At 41.7% G+C, this 17,723-nt stretch overlaps 1 protein-coding gene across 3 annotated transcripts in view; it reads right to left on the bottom strand.

Moving 5' to 3' along the window:
• Positions 1–17,723, bottom strand: part of OSBPL1A (oxysterol binding protein like 1A) — a 211,696-nt gene that overhangs the window by 183,792 nt on the left and 10,181 nt on the right. For all 3 annotated transcript variants that reach the window (XM_068994018.1, XM_068994019.1, XM_068994020.1), the window contains exons 3-4: positions 16,305–16,390; positions 15,315–15,389 (exon numbers count right to left, since the gene is read on the bottom strand). In XM_068994018.1, coding sequence (XP_068850119.1) covers positions 15,315–15,389; positions 16,305–16,390 — 161 coding nt within the window. The remainder of the gene's footprint in view (positions 1–15,314; positions 15,390–16,304; positions 16,391–17,723) is intronic.

The following is a 17,723-nucleotide window of genomic DNA, read 5'->3' as shown; positions in this document are numbered from 1 at the left end:
TCTCCTGACATCAATCTTTCCTAGCACCAGGGTCTTTTCCAATGAGTCAGTTCTTCACATCAGGTTGCCAAAGTACTGAAGTTTCAGCTTCAGCATCAGTCCTTCCAATGAATATTCAGGACTGATTTCTTTTAGGATTGACTGGTTGGATCTCCTTGCTCTCCAAGGGACTCTCAAGAGTCTTCTCCAACACCACAGTTCAAAAGCATCAGTTCTTTGGCACTCAGCTTTCTTTACATTCCAACTCTCACATCCATACATGACTACTGGAAAGACCATAGCTCTGACTAGATGGACCTTTGTCAGCAAAGTAATATCTCTGCTTTTTAATATGCTGTCTAGGTTGGCCATAGCTTTCCTTCCAAGGACCAAGTGTCTTTTAATTTCCTGGCTGCAGTCACCATCTACAGTGATTTTCGAATCCCCCAAAATAAAGTCTCTCACTGTTTCCATTGTTTCCCCATCTATTTGCCATGAACTGATGGGACCAGATGTCATGATCTTCGTTTTCTGAATGTTGAGCTTTAAGCCAACTTTTTCACTCTCCTCTTTCACTTTCATCAATAGGCTCTTTAGTTCCTCTTCACTTTCTGCCATAAGGGTGGTGTCATCTGCATATCTGAGGTTATTGATATTTCTCCCGGCAATCTTGACTCCAGCTTGTGCTTCATCCAGCCTGGCATTTCACATGATGTACTCTGCATAGAAGTTAAATAAGCAGGGTGACAATATACAGCCTTGATGCACTCCCTTCCCAATTTGGAACCAGTCTGTTGTTCCATGTCCAGTTCTAACTGTTCCTTCTTGACCTGCACACAAATTTCTCAGGAGGCAGGTCAGGTGGTCTGGTATTTCTATCTCCTGAAGAATTTTCCAGTTTGTTGTGATCCACCCAGTCAGACTTTGGCATAGTCAATAAGGCAGAAGTAGATTTTTTTCTGGAACTCTCTTGCTTTTTCGATGATTTGATGGATGTTGGCAATTTGATTTCTGGTTCCTCTATCTTTTCTAAAACCAGCTTGAACATCTGCAAGTTCACAGTTCACGGACTGCTGAAGCCTGGCTTGGAGAATTTCGAGCATTACTTTGCTAGTGTGCGAGACGACTGCAATTGTGCAGTAGCTTGAACATTCTTTGGCATTGCATTGCCTTTCCTTGGGACTGGAATGAAAGCTGACCTTTTCCAGTCCTGGGGCTACTGATGAGTTTTCCAAATTTGCTGGCGTATTGAGTGCAGCACTTTACCAGCATCATCTTAACTCACAAGATAAAATAAACAGCATTGTAAAAAGGTTACAGTAAAACCAGAGCTGCATTTTTGCATGCAAATTGATGGTGATATCCGTTTGTGGCCTGGGATTATAAGTGGGAACCCTGGAACCTGCAATCTGAAGTCTCGCCCATGGAGTGAAAACACTGCTCAAGACCCTTCCCCAATTAGGACTCCGGACTGCTGTTCCTCAGGGCTCCCGAGTATGCGGTCTAGGCCTGGATGCTGGTCAGCCCAATTTGGTGATGCATGTGCTGTTACTCTTCTCTCTCGTTTCTGTTTCTCTTTTCTTTTAATGACTATATATTGAAATTAAGTTATATAATCCTCTATTAAATACTGAAATTGTTCATTTATGCGTAATGAGTGGTTTCTTTTGTTAATGACTCCTTCAAACCTGAAACAAAAGTAAAACTTTCGGCCATGGAGAAACAGACATAGAGAACAGGCCTATGGATGAGGCGGGGGATGGGGGGGGTGAGGTGGGGAGAGGAAGGAGAGGGTGAGACGTATGGAGAGGGTAACATGGAAACTTGCAGTACCATATGTCAAAGAGACAGCCAATGGGAATTTGCTGTATGACTCAGGAAACTCAAACAGGGGCTCTGTGACAATCTAGAGGGGTGGGATGGGGCAGGAGGTTTGGGAGAGAGGGTACATGGGTGTACCTGTGGCTGATTCTTGATGATGTATGACAGAAACCCACAAAAATTTGCAAAGTAATTATTCTTCAATTAAAAAAATAAAATGAAAAAAAAACCTACTTCCCTGGTTGTCTAGCAGCTAAGATGCTATACTCCCAATGCAGGGGATCCAGGTTTAATCACTGGTCAAGAAACAAGATTCCACATGTTACAACTAAGTATCTCACACTGTGATGAAATCCCTCATACCACAACTAAGACCCAGCACAGCCAAATTACTTGTTTAATTTAAGAACTTTTTTTTTTTAAAAAAAGAATTAATGTGGAGCCAGACTGATATAAATCCCCAAAGGGCTGGACTATGGAAAATGGGCAGAAGAAATGGTATGCACAGAGATAGACAGGTACCTTTAAGAAAACAGAATATGCTTCAATTATGTGAAAACAGGCTACAGGGGGAATCAATGCAATGCAGAGGGTCAGAGCTGCTCCATGCAATCTCGGGGGTTTGGCAAGGGAAGCGACACTTTTGAAACGGTTCAGAGGAATGAAATCGGACTGCAAGTTACAAAGAACACCTGACCCTGTGAAGAAGAGCAAATGTTCTCCGAGTGTGGTCCCCAGACCTGCAGTATCTGCATGAACCATGAAATTGGCAGAAGTGCAAGTTCCTAAGCCCCTCTCAGACCCACTGAATCAGAAACGCCAGGGATAAGACCCAGAAACTTGTAGGTTAAGAAGCCCTCCAGGTGAGGAACTCAAGTGCTCAGGCAGAAGTCATCAGAAGAGGTTTTTATTTAAATCACAATTAGAAACAAGAAGGCAGCTTGGTGATTGGATTCTACTGCAGGGATGGGAATGAAACACCCCTAACAAGAGAGGTCACCAGTGATTTTTAGTATCTCAGTGGTAGAGGAAGTTTTAATTTTCTTCAAGGGTCTGCTGTAGCATTATTCTTATATTTAAGGAAAAGAAGTTTTTAAGCCAAACTGTGCTTCTCTATGCCAAAACTAAAGACCATCCTGCCCTCTAACACTGTGTGTGCTCAGCTGTGTCTGACTCTCCACGACCCCATGGACTGCAGCCTGCCAGGCTCCTCTGTCCATGGGATTTTCCACTAAGAATACCAGAATGGGTTGCCATTTCCTCCTCCAAGGGATCTTCCCTACCCAGGAACTGAACCCACATCTCTTTCATCTCCTGCACTGGACCTAACATTTTGTACAGATAGCAAAAGATTAGCTGTAATCTTCATCCCTCAGGATCTAGAATTCCTAATATAGTCCTGAGCAGTCTCTGATGCTTTTTCACAAAATTCCAGCTCCAACCACTGTTCCTTAACAAGTTTCCCTCGTGTCAGCTGAATATGTGGTTCTCTTCTGAACGGTCTGCCAACTCTCCATTCAGTTAACATACTTAAGCTCTTACATTGTACAAGGCCCTCCACACGTCAGGGAAAACATATTTGGATGATGAATACTGAAGGGATCCGAGAAAGAGAAAGTGCTGATGAAAATCAGAGCTGAGATTAGGATACTGACTGGGGCATTGCTGGACAGGGTGGAATTACAAGGTTGGAAAAAAAAAAAAGATTGGAAAAGGCACTGGGAAACAGGGCAGTCCAGGTAAAAAGCAATGAACATGTTCTCAAGCAGTCAGTAAAAAAGAGAATTTAAAGTGACAAGTACTTCAATGACCAATACAAATACTGCATAAAGAACTTGTGTGAAGGAACAGACATCCCACGTTAGAAACGTGAAATTCCAGATCCCTGAGTGGTGAGGAGCCCAAACACACAGCGAAGACAGAAGACCTGGATGCCTGGAAAGAAGTATGAGGTCAAGATAGATTTCCAAATAATCCCCCAGGAGAAACGATGAAGCCTTAAGTGCGGATGGGTTTCTTAGGGGGACAGTTTCAAGAGGAAAGAGAAGAATGATTTTTTTTAAATCAGAGGAACACCTAAAATGAAAAGTAAGGAAAACGAGCAAATACAAACCGGTAGGAACCAGAAGGGCAATCAAGGATGCAGCGAGAGAAACGGGCTTCACAGTGCCTTTTCCCAGAGGAGGGATCAGCTTTGTGAGAGCACAGCTCTGGAAAATATGGGACGAAACCTTAAAAACAGCGAATCCCTGAGACTTCCCTGGGGGTCCAGTGGTTAAGACTTCCTTCCCACACAGGGAGATAGGGTTCGATCCCTGATCAGGGAACTAGATCCCACACACCACAACTCACAGTTCACATGCTGCAACTAAGTCCCAGTACCGCCAAGTAATTAAATGAAAAAAAAAAAAATTTTTTTAAGTTAAAGGAAAATGCTGGAAATAAGAGAAAGAATGCCTTTAATGACCTCAGTAGACATTAGAACACAGTTGAGAAAACAATCAGTAAATCTGAAGACAGGTCAACAGAAATCAGTCAAACACTAAGAGAAAAAAGATGGCGTGGAGGAAGGAAGTGGTAGGAAGAAGGGAAAAGAAAGGAGAGAAAACACAGAACTGAGCACCCGTTTAACAAATGCATAGTAAGTTACTGAAGAATTTGCATAAAGTAGTACTTTCTGAATCTAGCCAAAAAGAATAAAAAGGAAAAAAAGATGAGGAAAGCAGCATCTGCTACCATTTGGCCTGGTAACTCCAGGGCAATTTGCCTTCTGAAATGCCATATCCTGCTAAAGATTTCCATAACTCTCTGCAGGTCAGCCCTCTGGACCTCAACCCTCTGAACTCACTCATTCATTACCGTAACTACAGCCACTTGATTTCTGATGTTTAAGTGCCACCTCCAGGCCTCTACTGTCTGGGGGGCCTGTCCCCACTGCTACCAATGAAGCAGTTCTGCACAGGCATCTCCTTTTTCTTGGTGGCATGCAGGATTTTAGCAGTTCCCCGACCAGGGATGGAACCCACGCCCTGTGCAGTGGAAGCACTGGATCACCAGGGAAGTTCCCCACGACGCAATTTCCTAAAGGCAGCCCTGGACCTCAGAGGACATAGAAACAGTTTCTCAGTGGTGCTGGGGCCTTTTCTGCCCATGATTTCTCAGTGTTTTGGTAGATGATGCATCTCCAGGCCCTCCCAGGGCACAAACTATCCGGTATGATCCATATTCAATGCAGCATGCCTGCTGATTTAAAACCTTCAATTATCTGCCATGGCATTTCTGGCATTTTATCCCCTATACTGGGGGCCACTGCTTTGTTCCTGCTGCTAGGAGCCTTCCAGATACACCTCAACTTGTACCATCAAAAGAAATCAACAATGGTCAGAAGTCAAAGACAGATGCTCCAATAAAAGTCATGATTCCTTGTCCAGTCTCTGGACCTGATTCAATTTCAGACTTAGAACTATGTTATCGAAGGAGAGGCCAGACCTTGGAAGCGAAGATTCTGCAGCCCCAAAGCAAATATTCATTCATAAATCTCTCAGACCATCCCCAAAGGGACCAATGACCATTTACTCAAGTAACTGTACACCAGGGAAATGGGAAAACCCAAACATTTCACAAGTTACTAAGTATAAGATGCAAGAGACTCAGCATTATCTGGCCCCTCTGTTAGACACAAGGCACACAGAGGAGATAATAAAAGACACCTGGGCCAGGTCCGCTTCAGAGTGTATGCACTGAGTCCACAAACACATCCAGAGGACCCTCTCCAGTCCCTAAATGTGTAATCGGAGCAGACATGTTAAGTTGTTGGCAAACGCTCACATCCCTGCCTTGGTCTACAGTGTAAAAAAGCCACAGGGAAGGCTCTAAGTCTGCCCTACCCCATATCCTGGCCAGGATAAATAAAGACCAATATCCCACTTGGAGAGGATGACACCAATTAGTGCCACCCTTAAAACCCCGAGTATGCAGGGCTGACAGTCCCTACAATGCTTCTATTTAACTCACCACTCTGTCACTGTGAAACCAGAAGGAAAGCAGAGGATGGCAGTGGACTCCCATAAACTCAACCGAACAGCCCCAATTCTAGCCATTCTGCCAGATGCCAAATCTTTGCTGGAGCTGGTTAATACTACTTAAGCACGTAGTACACAGCAACTGATCTGGCAAACATATTCCTCTCTATCCTCATTAAGAAGAAAAGACAGAAGACACTGTATTCACACAGACAATGGTACACATTTACACTTGTAATTCTGCCTCAGAACCATCTGGCACCCTGCAGAAATCGCCCTGGTCCACTTCACCAATGATATCCTGGTAACAAAACCAGATAAGCAAGGAGGAGAATGCTGAAGGTCTTAATAAGATATATGCGCTTCAGAGGGTGGGCATCTTATGATTCAGGGGCTTTTTTCGCATCAGTAAATTCTCAGGGGTTCAGTGGTATGGGTAATGTCAGGACACTGCCCCCAAAGCGATGAACTTGCACTTCCATCTTGCACTTCCTGAAACAAAGAGGGAAGCACAACGCCTTCCTTCAGTTGCAGGGACAGCATATTCCACATCTAGCAGAAACGTTCTGATTCCTGTGCCAGATGAGAGAGGAGACCTGAACATTTGGCTCCTGTGTCAAAAGACCACGAGGCAAGAAGAGTCACCATTTTAGCAGAGGTAATTAACGTGAACATCAGAAGAAAGGAGGACTGTTCACAACAGAAACACAAGATCACACTTCATGTGCAGATGATACACTGAAGTGTCTCCTGGTGTTTCCTTGTTCAACTTTGACAGTAAATGGACAAATATAACAACCCCAGTCTAAGAAGGCATGGTATCCAAGGACTGGGACCTCCAGGCTTGGGGGCCTGAGCCCCACCCCCAGGTAAGCCCCAAAGACAAGATCTGCGAGCCAAGGGGAGGGGGAATCTAGAGCACATAGTCCAAGAGGGAGAGGAAGATTCAGCTGTGGCCCCAAAGCCGATTACAGCAACAGGAGCTCCCCACGGTCAGCTGAGGCCGCCCTCGTCGGAGGGTCAGCTTGACCCCAGCCTCTGCTCACCCCTCCTTTCAAAGGTGTGACCCTTAGCACTCCGATAAGCCTGTTGCACACTAACCTCCATCTCTGTCTGCCTTCTCAGAAGCCCAATCTACAATCTACAAGGAACAGCAATGTTTATACCTAAATTTTAGGAATATCATGTTGTGGTAAACGCAACAATACACATCAAGTTGTCTGGACAATGCTCGACTCACAGAAGACACTCAATCTATAAGCATGAGAAAGCATACCCTAGGGAACAAGACAGACAAAGCTTATGCAGACGCCAGGATTATCTGTGTCCTCTAGATTCCAGGTGAGAGATACAAAATACTTGAGACACAGAACACAGGAAGCCTTGATTTCTATGTAGTCTCAGCTCCAGCAAAAGAGTAAGTGCAGACGAAGGTCCATACTACAATCCAATCGCTAACTGTATTGACTGTATTCCAATATTCAGCTGATTGTAGGAGATGTAAAAACCCAGAAATAGAACTGCATTTGAAAATAAAGAAACAAATGCTAAATACAACATCTTAAAATCCTGAAATATTAATTTTTATTACAGAACAGTAGAGGTCGCTAGTGGGCCAAGAAAAGCCTACAGGTTCCTTATAAAATTTTGGAAGCTGCATTTTATATATTTGACAGGATAAGAATTTAAAGTGCATTGTAACAAACCACATCCCTTTTCAACTCCTCATTCTATTTATCAAATCACCACCCAATCATAAAACTATCTCCGTGGAAAAAGATCCCATCAGAAGAGGATAATTTGATTCCTTTCATGAGTACAATTAGAAATTAAACATTTTCAAAATTTAATCATGCTTAGATATTGAGCACATAAATTTCTAATGTTTCATCCATGGCACGACCATTTAGCTTCAGCTCAATCTTATTTTCTAACACAAGTGATAACATCACGTGTATGCTAATGTTCAAATCAAACTAAGGTCTAATTTAGCATGGTCTTATGTTCCAAGTTCAAGGAAATAGTCAAATATGCAAAGAAGCCAGCACAGACCAATGAACTGATTGGATCTAGGTAATTACACAGATGGTAATTATGCAGTAAGACTGGTGCCTGTGGAGGATACAAATTAAGTGGAATGTATACAATTTCTTGGGAGCAAGATTAACACAATCTAGTGGTAGAATTAAGACACAGCAACGAAGATTCCATGTAGAAAATGAATGACAATGCTATAATATTCTCAGGAAATCTGGAAAATAACAGCTTCCTTCTCACTGCCGTAAGTCAGGAAAGAATTTAAGGAGACAGCACTTGAGCTACACTTTCAAGAATGGGTAGACATGGGTCATGTAGAAATAGATAGCCAAGAACTTTCCGAGGCGCACAGAGAAGAATGAGAAGGGCAGGGTTATGAAGGAAAACAGCAAGCAGTTCACATATGAGTCAGGAAAATTAAACTATCTGCAGCTCATTTTTTAACCTCCCCCCTCCTCTGACCTCAGAGTCAAGCATAGCAATTAACCCACTACCTTAACTTTTTTTTTTAAGTATAATGGGTATTTTTATCCATTAAAGACTCTGTATCTGGTCCACAAATATCAATATATGAACAAATAGACCAAATAGTGTGGAATGTACTAATTCAAACATGGTGAGCACACACTTACTGGGTTGATTAATCATTTATATGAAAATCAGTTAAGTCTAATCATAATAATGAAAAGTATAAAACCATATAATAAATTTTTAACTTGTGATATATGCACATAAATCTTCCAATTATGGGGATTACAAAACTACCTTTATGGAGTATGTTAGACAATGGTTAATAAACAGAACAAACAAGAAATTCACTATGTCATAGTTAATTTACCAGATCATTGAAATAATAAAAGTACCAGGAAAAAGGTGAAGTAAATTTTGGCTATGGTGGCATAGAGATCAGTGAATTATCATCCTGAAAAATAGGGACAAAATTGGACAAAATTATAAAACTACTCATTTCATGGGGTGAGGCATCGACTAAAGCAGGGGCCCCCAAACTCCAGGATCTAATGCCTGACGATCTGAGGTGGCGGTGATATAATACTAATGGAAGCAAAGTGCACAATAAATGTAATGCAGTTAAATCATCATCAAACCACCCCTCCCTGCCCCTGGTCCTTGAAAAACTGTCTTCCACAAAACCGGTCCCTGGTTCCAAAAAGGTTGGGGATCACTGGATTAAAGAAACAAATTGAGAGGCACACTCAACAGGAACTAGAACTTCAGGTAAGAACAACAGGAGTCTTTAACCTAGCCACAGGCTATGGTCACGCCCCAACCCCCATTCCCCAAGAAATCTGACCAGGCCAGGGCTGGCAATGAAAACCAGTAGCTCTGCCAGAGGGAAATGATTTGGAGCAATAGGACAAGAGGTCTTGTCAGTAAAAGTAGCAAATTCAGAAATAAACAGAAAAACCTACATCACAAGGCTCCTTTTCCCATTAGAGTATATCAGCCTTCTGAGTCTGTTTCCACAAACCCAGCAGCTGAAAACATCATAAATGTATTACTTGACAGTTCTGGATTTCAGAAGTTCAAAATGGACCTCACCGAGCTAGAATCAAGGCGTCAGCAAGGCTACTGTCCTTTCAGACGTTCTAGCAGAGAACTCACTGCCTCGCTTTTCTAGCTTCTAGAGGTTACCCACGTGCCTTGGTCCCCTTGCTCCATCTTCCAAGTCAGAATCACTGTCTCTCTCTGCCCATTCTCTCCTTGGCACCTCTCCCTCTGATCCTTCTTCTGCCTCCCTCTCACTTTTAAGGGCCTCTGTGGTTACACTGGGCCCACCAGATAATCCAAAACAACTTTCCTATTTTAAGGTCTGCCGATGAGCAACCTCAATTCGATCTGCAGCTTTGACTTCCCCTTGCCATGTAACCCAGCACGCCCACAGGCTTCAGGAACTAGGATGAGCACATCTCTGGAAGGCCATATTATGCCTGCCACACAGGGCAAACGGCAAAGCAGCCTGGAAGTGAGAGAACCAAGGAAGGAGAGGCAAGCCACCCACACACTCCTGGCTGAGAGTGCAGGGGACACAGGAGCAGGCCCTGCACGAAGTAAGAGCAGAGCGAGAAGTGAGAAATGGCTTAAGGCTGACAGCACTACACGCACGCGCGCACGCACACACGCGCGCACACACACACGCACACACGCACACACGCACACACACACACACACACACGCACACACACACGGACCCTGTCAGCAGAGGGCAGAAGCCTCGCGGGACTGAGCATTCGGATAAAGCCTCCACCCGAACACTGGCTGAGCACTAGGCTCTGCAGACGCAGGGGTGAAGTCTAGGAAATTCAGTCCACTGAAGGTGTTACAACAAAACCCCCACAGACAGGATGGCTTAAATGTGATTTATTTCTCACGGTTTCCGAGGCTGGGAAGACCAAGATGAAGGCACAGAGCTGGTGGCTGGTGAAAGCCTATTTGTTGGTTCACAGATGTCTGTCCACCTTCTCACTTTGTCCTCATTTGGCAGAAGGAGCACAAGAACGCTCTAAGGTCTCTTCTGTAAGAGAACTAATCCCCTTCCCAAAAGGTCTACCATCATGCCTTAATCACCTCCCAAAGGCCTCCTAATACCATCACACTGGGATTTCTATCTCAGGGGGACACAGACATCCAGTACATAACAGAAACCATGCTCAGACATTAAGACAGTTTTTTAAAAATCAGCAGAGACCTTCCCTGGTGGTCAAGTGGTTAAGAATTTTGTTTGTTAAAAAAAAAAAGAATTTTGCTTGTGATGCAGGGGATGTAGACTTGACCCCTGGTTGGGGAACTAGGATCCTGTATGCTGTGCGGCACCTAAAATCATGCCACAGCTACTGAACCCATAAGCCACAACTAGAGAAGCCCTGTGCCACAATCAAAGATCCCGTATGCTGCAACCAAGTCCTGATGCAGCCAAATAAATATATAATTAAAAAAAGAAAACTACTCTCTCTCTCTCTCTCTCTCTCTCTCTCTATATATATATATATATATATATATATATATATATGTATGTATGCTTAAAAGGAGAGAGAGAAGAGACATCAGCAGGCCAGACACATTCCAGATTTCACAGATGAAGACTAGGCAAGTTAATAAAAAATACATATATATAATAACCTCAAGAGGAAAAAAAAATCAGAATTCAGAGTTGCTAAAATACATTATATAGAATGTTCAGTTTTCAGTAAAAAGTTGTGAAACATGCAAAAAAAAGGAAATATGGCCCATACTGCAAAAAAAAAGCAGTAGAAACTGACTTTCATTGGGTCCATATGTTGAATTTAAGTTCAGTTCAGTCACTCAGTTCTGTCCGACTCTAAGACTCCCATGGACTGCAACTCGCCAGGCTTCCCTGTCCATCACCAACTCCCCGGAGCCTGCTCAAATTCATGTCCGTCGAGTCAGTGATGCGAACCAACCATCTCATCCTCTGTCATCACCTTCTCCTCCTGCCTTCAATCTTTCCAAGCATCAACATCTTTTTCAATGAGTCAGTTCTTTGCATCAGGTATTAGAGTATTAGAGCTTCAGCTTCAGTCCTTCCAGTGAATATTCAGGACTGATTTCCTTTAGGATGGACTGGTTGGATTTCCTTGCAGTCCACGGGACTCTCAAGAGTCTTCAACACCAGAGTTCAAAAGCATCAATTCTTTGTCACTCAGTTTTCTTTATGATCCAACTGTCACATCCATACATGACTACTGGAAAAACCATAGCTTTGACTATATGGACCTTTATTTGTTTAGTCTATTCACATTTAATTACTAGAACTTTGGACTTACATTTTCTACGTTGTATTTATTTCTATATGCCTCAGGTTCCTCAGGTCCTCTTTGCTTTCTGCCATAAGAGTGGTGTTATCTGCATATGTTGAATTTAGCAGATAGAAAGTATAAAGCTGCTGTTATATGCTCCAAAAGTAATATCCAGAGGGATAAAATGATACAGTAAAGAATATTTGTATAAAACAAGAGCAGGTGCTGGAGAAGACTCTTAAGAGTCCCTTGAGCAACAAGGAGATCAAACCAGTCAATCCTAAAAGAAATCAACCCTGAATATTCATTGGAAGGATTGATGCTGAAGCTCCAATACTTTCTGGCCATCTGATGCAAAGAGCCGACTCACTGGAAAAGACCCTGATGCTGGGAAAGATTGAGGGCAGGTAGAGAAGCGGGTAACAGAGGATGAGATGGTTGGATGGCATCACTGACTCAATGGACATGAGTTTGCACAAACTCCAGGAGATAGTAAAGGACAGGGAAGCCTGGCGAGTTGCAGTCCGTGGGAGTCTCAAAGAGCTGGACAGGACTGAGAGACTGAACAACAGGCTAAACACAACATCAAAAAGGAGAAATTTTCAGATGATAAAAACACACAACTGAGTTATATCCTGCCAACAACAGACATGTTAGATTCAAAGATACAAAGATGTTGAAAGTAAAAGAAGGGAGAAAAGACATAATATAACTAGTAACTGTAAGAGCACTAGAGTGACTACATTAACATAAAACAAAATTAACTTTATGGTAAGAAATATTACTGAAGGCAAAGACAGACATAAATAATGATAAAGAGTTTAATACATCAGGAAGGTATGCATATCCCACATAATCCCACTGTAAATGGATATGCATCTAACAGAGCCACAAAATTTATGAAGCAAAACCTGACAAAATTAAAAATACACAATTCAAGAATTATAGTTGCAGACCTCACACTCTCAGTATCTGATAAAACAAATCAGTTAAAGATAAGAGATTTGAACAGTCCTACCAGTAATTTAACCTAATGTGCATTTATAGAATCCTCTGCCCTCAAAGTAGGTATTTTTTCAAGCACTCAAGGAACATTCTGCAGGATAGATCAAATGCTATACTGTAAAAATAAAATTTTAAAAGAATTTAAAATACATTCTTCAAAAAATAATGTAAAGTTATCTAATGATAAGGGAAGTTAAATTAGAAATTAATAATGGAAACTTGGGAAATCTCGAAATATTTAGCAAACAATATACTTCTATTTAACCTGTGGGTCAAAGAAGAAATCACAAGGAAATTTATAAATTACTATTATTAATAACTTTACACCAACAAATTAGACAACTTGGGTGAAAAGGGAAAATACCTAGAAAGACAAAACAACCAAAACTGACTCAGGAAGAAGCACCAAGTCTGAACAGATTTGTATTAAATGAAATTGATTTGGTAATTTAAGATCTTCTCTCACAGAAAATCCAAGCATAGATGGTTTCACTGGTGAATTTTATCAAATATTTAAGAAAGAAAATATTAATCCTTCACAAGCTATTTCAGTAAGCAGAGGAGGAAAAACCACCTCTCACCTCATTCTACAAGGCTGGTATTACCCTGTTACCAAAGCCAGATGAACACATCTACAGAAAACTACAGAGCAGTATCTCTCAGGAATACAGACTGAAAAATCCTTAACAAAATATCAGAAAATAGAATCCAGCAACACAGAAGAAGGATTAATCAATACCAAGTGGGATTTACATAGGAACACAAGGCTGGCTAAACATCCCCAAATTAAGGTAATATACCCTATTGATGGGCTTCCCAGGTGGCTCAGCTGGTACAGAATCTGCCTGCCGATGCAGGAGCAGCAGGAGTCACGGGTTTGATCCCTGGGTTGGAAGATTCCCTAGAGTAGGGAATGGCAACCCACTCCAGTATTCTTGCCAGGATAATCCCATAGAGGAGCCTGATACAGTTCACAGAGTCAGGAAGAACTGGACACAACTGAGCAACTAAGCACACGCTCACCGTGTTAAAAGAGTAATAAACAAAAACCACATAAGCATTTCAAAAGACATGAGAGCCATTCATGATAAAGAGAAAAAACAAACTAGAAACAGAAGAAACTTCCTGACCTAACGAAGGGCGTGTGAGAGAAATTTACAACTACCGTCATTCTTACTGGTTAAAGACTAGATGCTGTCCCCCAGAGATAAAATAATCAAGGCAAAGATTTCCCCTCTCACTGTATTCAACACTGAACTAGAATCTAGTCAGCAAAACAAAGAGGGGGAAAAAGGATCTTGCTTTTCAGAGCAAGAAGTATATTTGTCTTTATCTGCAGCTGGTATGATCCCATATATAGAAAATACTAACGGCTCTGCAAAAACACAGTAACACTAAAAAGCAAGTTCAGCATGAACACAAGAACAACATAAAAACTGTCTTTCTATACAGCAGCAATAAGAAATCAAAAAAGAAATTAAGAGAAAAACTCCATCTAAGATAGCACCAAAACAAATACAATGCATAGGAATAAATTTAACCAAAGAATACAAGATCTATATATTGAAAACTTCAAAACATTGCTGAGCGAAATTAAAGGTCTAAAGAACTGTACAGGCATTTGATGTCCCTGGATTGGAAGACAGTGTTCCAACTTTATCTATAGGTTCAAGACAACACAATCTCTATCAAAATCCCATCAGGTGTTTTTATAAGAATTGACTGAATAATCCTAAAATTGATACAGAAACAAACTTTTGACTGAGAATAGTCAAAAGAATTTTTTAAAGATCAAAAGGTTGGAGAACTTACACTACTCAATATCAAAACTTAATTACAAAGCTACTATAATAAGACAGTGTGTGGTACAAGGATAGAATATAGATCAAACAAAGAGAACGGAAGTCCAGAAACAAACCCATTTATGATCAACTGATTTCCACGAAAGGTGTCAAGGCAATACAGAGGGAAAAGTCTCTCCAATAAACAGAAGACAGACTTAAAAATGTGGTATATGCATACAATAGAATGTTATTCAGCCCAAAAAAGGAACAAATTACTGACACACGCTATGTCATGGATGAACCTTAACTATATTATACTAAAGAAGTTAGACACAAATGTTGATATGATCCCATTTACAAGAAATGTCTAGAAAAAGCAAACATCTAGAGACAGAAAGCATACCAAGTGGTAGTCTGAGGCTTGACAAGAAACAAGAAATGATTACAAATAGGCTCGAGGAAACTCTCTGTGGCAAATGGAAATGTTCCAAAACTGGACTGTGGTCATGGCTGCACAACTGCGTAAATGCACCCAAAAAAACCCACTGAACTGTATACTTAGAGCAGGTGAATTTCAGGCAGTGTACATTATTCCCCAATAAAACTGTTTAAAGATGATAAAGAAGGTGCAGGAGTTCCCCAGTCCTGGGGACACAAGCAGAGACTGAATGAGCTTCTATCAGGGACACTAGAGTGGAGCCCCATGACCTTTGTAACTGACCTCACTGTCTGTCACTAAGAGCCTGAGGTCTTTTGGACCCAAAGTGCTGGTATATACATTTTTTGTGGCTTTTCCTATTTGCTATTCCTAGGACTATAGAGGAGAAAACATTTGTGAGTGCTTTTCCAAATATTTCACTTGAAAATATTGAACATAGAATGTTTTTCACCTTTCGTCCTGTAAAGGCAGCCCGATGAAGTGGCGTGTCTCCCATGTCATTTAATACATTTACTTCCGCGCCAGCCTAGTAAACATGAAAGCTTTAAACATCTTCCACATATCAAGAAATATACTAAGGTGTAATTCCCTAAGAATATATTAAATATTTTAAAAACTTAAAATACTTGTTAATAGTGACTGGTTGTCACTAGTAAAACTAACTCAGTTCACATTAATATACTTGGTTGGCCAAAACGTTTGTTTGGAAAAACCCAAACGAAATTTTTGGCCAACCCAATAGTAAGCTTCCTGAAAGTAAATATCTACTTGATAGATAGAAAATAGTTTCTTTTGTTTAAAAATCTATCTGCCCTTCACTCTACTTTAGAAACACAAATGTTGAAAAAAAAACAGGAAAACCGTCTCTGAATAAAACAGCATATTTTCTCCACCAATTTAATAAGTTTTAAGGGGAAAAAGAAAGAGATATCACAAATTAAATGGCAGAGGAACTGGAGGTTTAACTGGAGCTGTGTTGGCTCCTGGATTTCATATTTGGGGCCAACAGATCAATTTAAAAATGTAATCCAATTTCAGAAATATCAGTATGAGTGAAAAATTATTCATCATAGAACTGAGAAATACAAGCTCCTGAATTACACAGTGCTCATTAAGAGATTATGACATTATTTTTTAAATACATAAAATGTGCTTTGGCTATTTTTTTAAACTATGCTCAGAAAAGCAACGTAGTATCTTCATTAATTCCTATGTCTATTTTTGCAACTTTAAAAAGTCAATAATGTAAAAATCAAACAACTAAAAAGACAGAATTTTAATTAAGCTAATCAAATTCATGTATTTAGCAAAGCAAATCAAGTGATAAGCAATTGCTAAGGTTGTTATGCATTATAGCCCAAATGGCTTTTCCTAAGACTTCTATAATTTACATAGTAGCCATATTTTTTTATTTATTGAAAAATCAAAGCCATAAAAATACCTTTAATAGATCCTGGACCACCTGTCTATGTCCAAAATAGCATGCCAGGTGAAGAGGTGTCCAGCCCAAATTAGACTTACTTCGTCCTAAAAAAAAATGGAAAGAGGCATCTTTAGATGTTATTGAGGTAACTTTACAGTAAAATTTCTCCCTAACAGTTGCTCCAACATACTGGCCAGGGGCTCCCTTTCACCCAGCACGGCTGAAGTGTGAGAGTCACGAGACTCGACACTAAGAAGGGTTTGGAGTGAGATGGATTAGGACTCAAGGGGCCCAGATTCTTGCCACCTTCTAACTTAGTGTCCTCTTCTTAAAAGGGGGGCTGGAGGCCTGATGGGGGTTATATTCCAACTAGTCTGTGGCTCTAAGGTGCCGAGTGTCTAACCATTTTGCCAGCATCAAACGAAGATGCGGTTCTCTTGGCCACAGCATTTCATGAAAAGCACCTCTTTTTGAAAACCTGTCCCGTGTTAGTGGGCTGGACAGGAAGGGGAAACTAAGAACCAGTCTTTCCTGTGTCTGGAAAGCGGTCAGCGCTGCAGATAGGGACTGAAAACGGAGTCCTGACTTCAGATAAAACCTTGAGAAAACGAGGGTAAGGGTTACCAGTGTGGTTGAGGCCAATTAGAGAACAAGAACCAAAATAAAAAGCAATGAACTGTCAGACCCCAGCTGAGGAGAGGTAAGCAACTGAGTTTGGTGAAAACGAGCAACATAACTCAGTTTAGGGGAGAAAAAAAAAGGCACTATAGTTTAGAGCTGAGAAATTTCAGAAGGTCACCCAACTTCCCAATCAAGCTGGAGAGAATACAGCTTATCAAAGCACCAGAGCCCACCGCCCTGGAGGGCCTACTGAAGCCCGGAAGCCACCTGGCCCCCCAAGGAGGAGCTGGAAGTGAATGGCTGCTCTCAGCTCCTGGATTCAGGTTGAGGAGCCAACAGAAAATCCACCATCAGCCTCGCTGTGCCCAGAACAGACCTTTAACCGCTCCTAGAGGGACTGCCAGCGCCAACAGCATCCCTGTGACTGTCTTCCATTCACTAGACTCCAGTACTGTCCCCTCTCAAATGGGCGCCCACCAGCGCCCCTAACTCCAGAGGCAACACATCCATGAGCCACAGTCTATTTCACGAAACATTTCTCTTTACCCTCTGTCCTTAACTGGCAGCTAGCTCTTTCTGATGACAATGATACTCCTTTATCTCTTGGACAAGGGAGGCCCTGCAGTTTCCACAGCCCTGCTGGTCCTCACGGCACAGAAGCCCCGTGAATCTCGCCATTGAAACCCAACTCGGTCTTCGGTCGGTGACCTCACTCATGTTACAATCCCTCTGTTGAGGCTTCTGCCATTAAGCACAGCTAGCCCAGCCTCCACCCCCACCCCAGCAGACTTTCTCTACTGCCATCTACACCCTCCC

Source organism: Capricornis sumatraensis, chromosome 21 (genome assembly GCF_032405125.1).
Source record: "Capricornis sumatraensis isolate serow.1 chromosome 21, serow.2, whole genome shotgun sequence".
NCBI lineage: Eukaryota > Metazoa > Chordata > Mammalia > Artiodactyla > Bovidae > Capricornis > Capricornis sumatraensis.
Note: the sequence above shows the minus strand (reverse complement) of the source record. Positions and strands in the feature narration are given on the sequence as shown.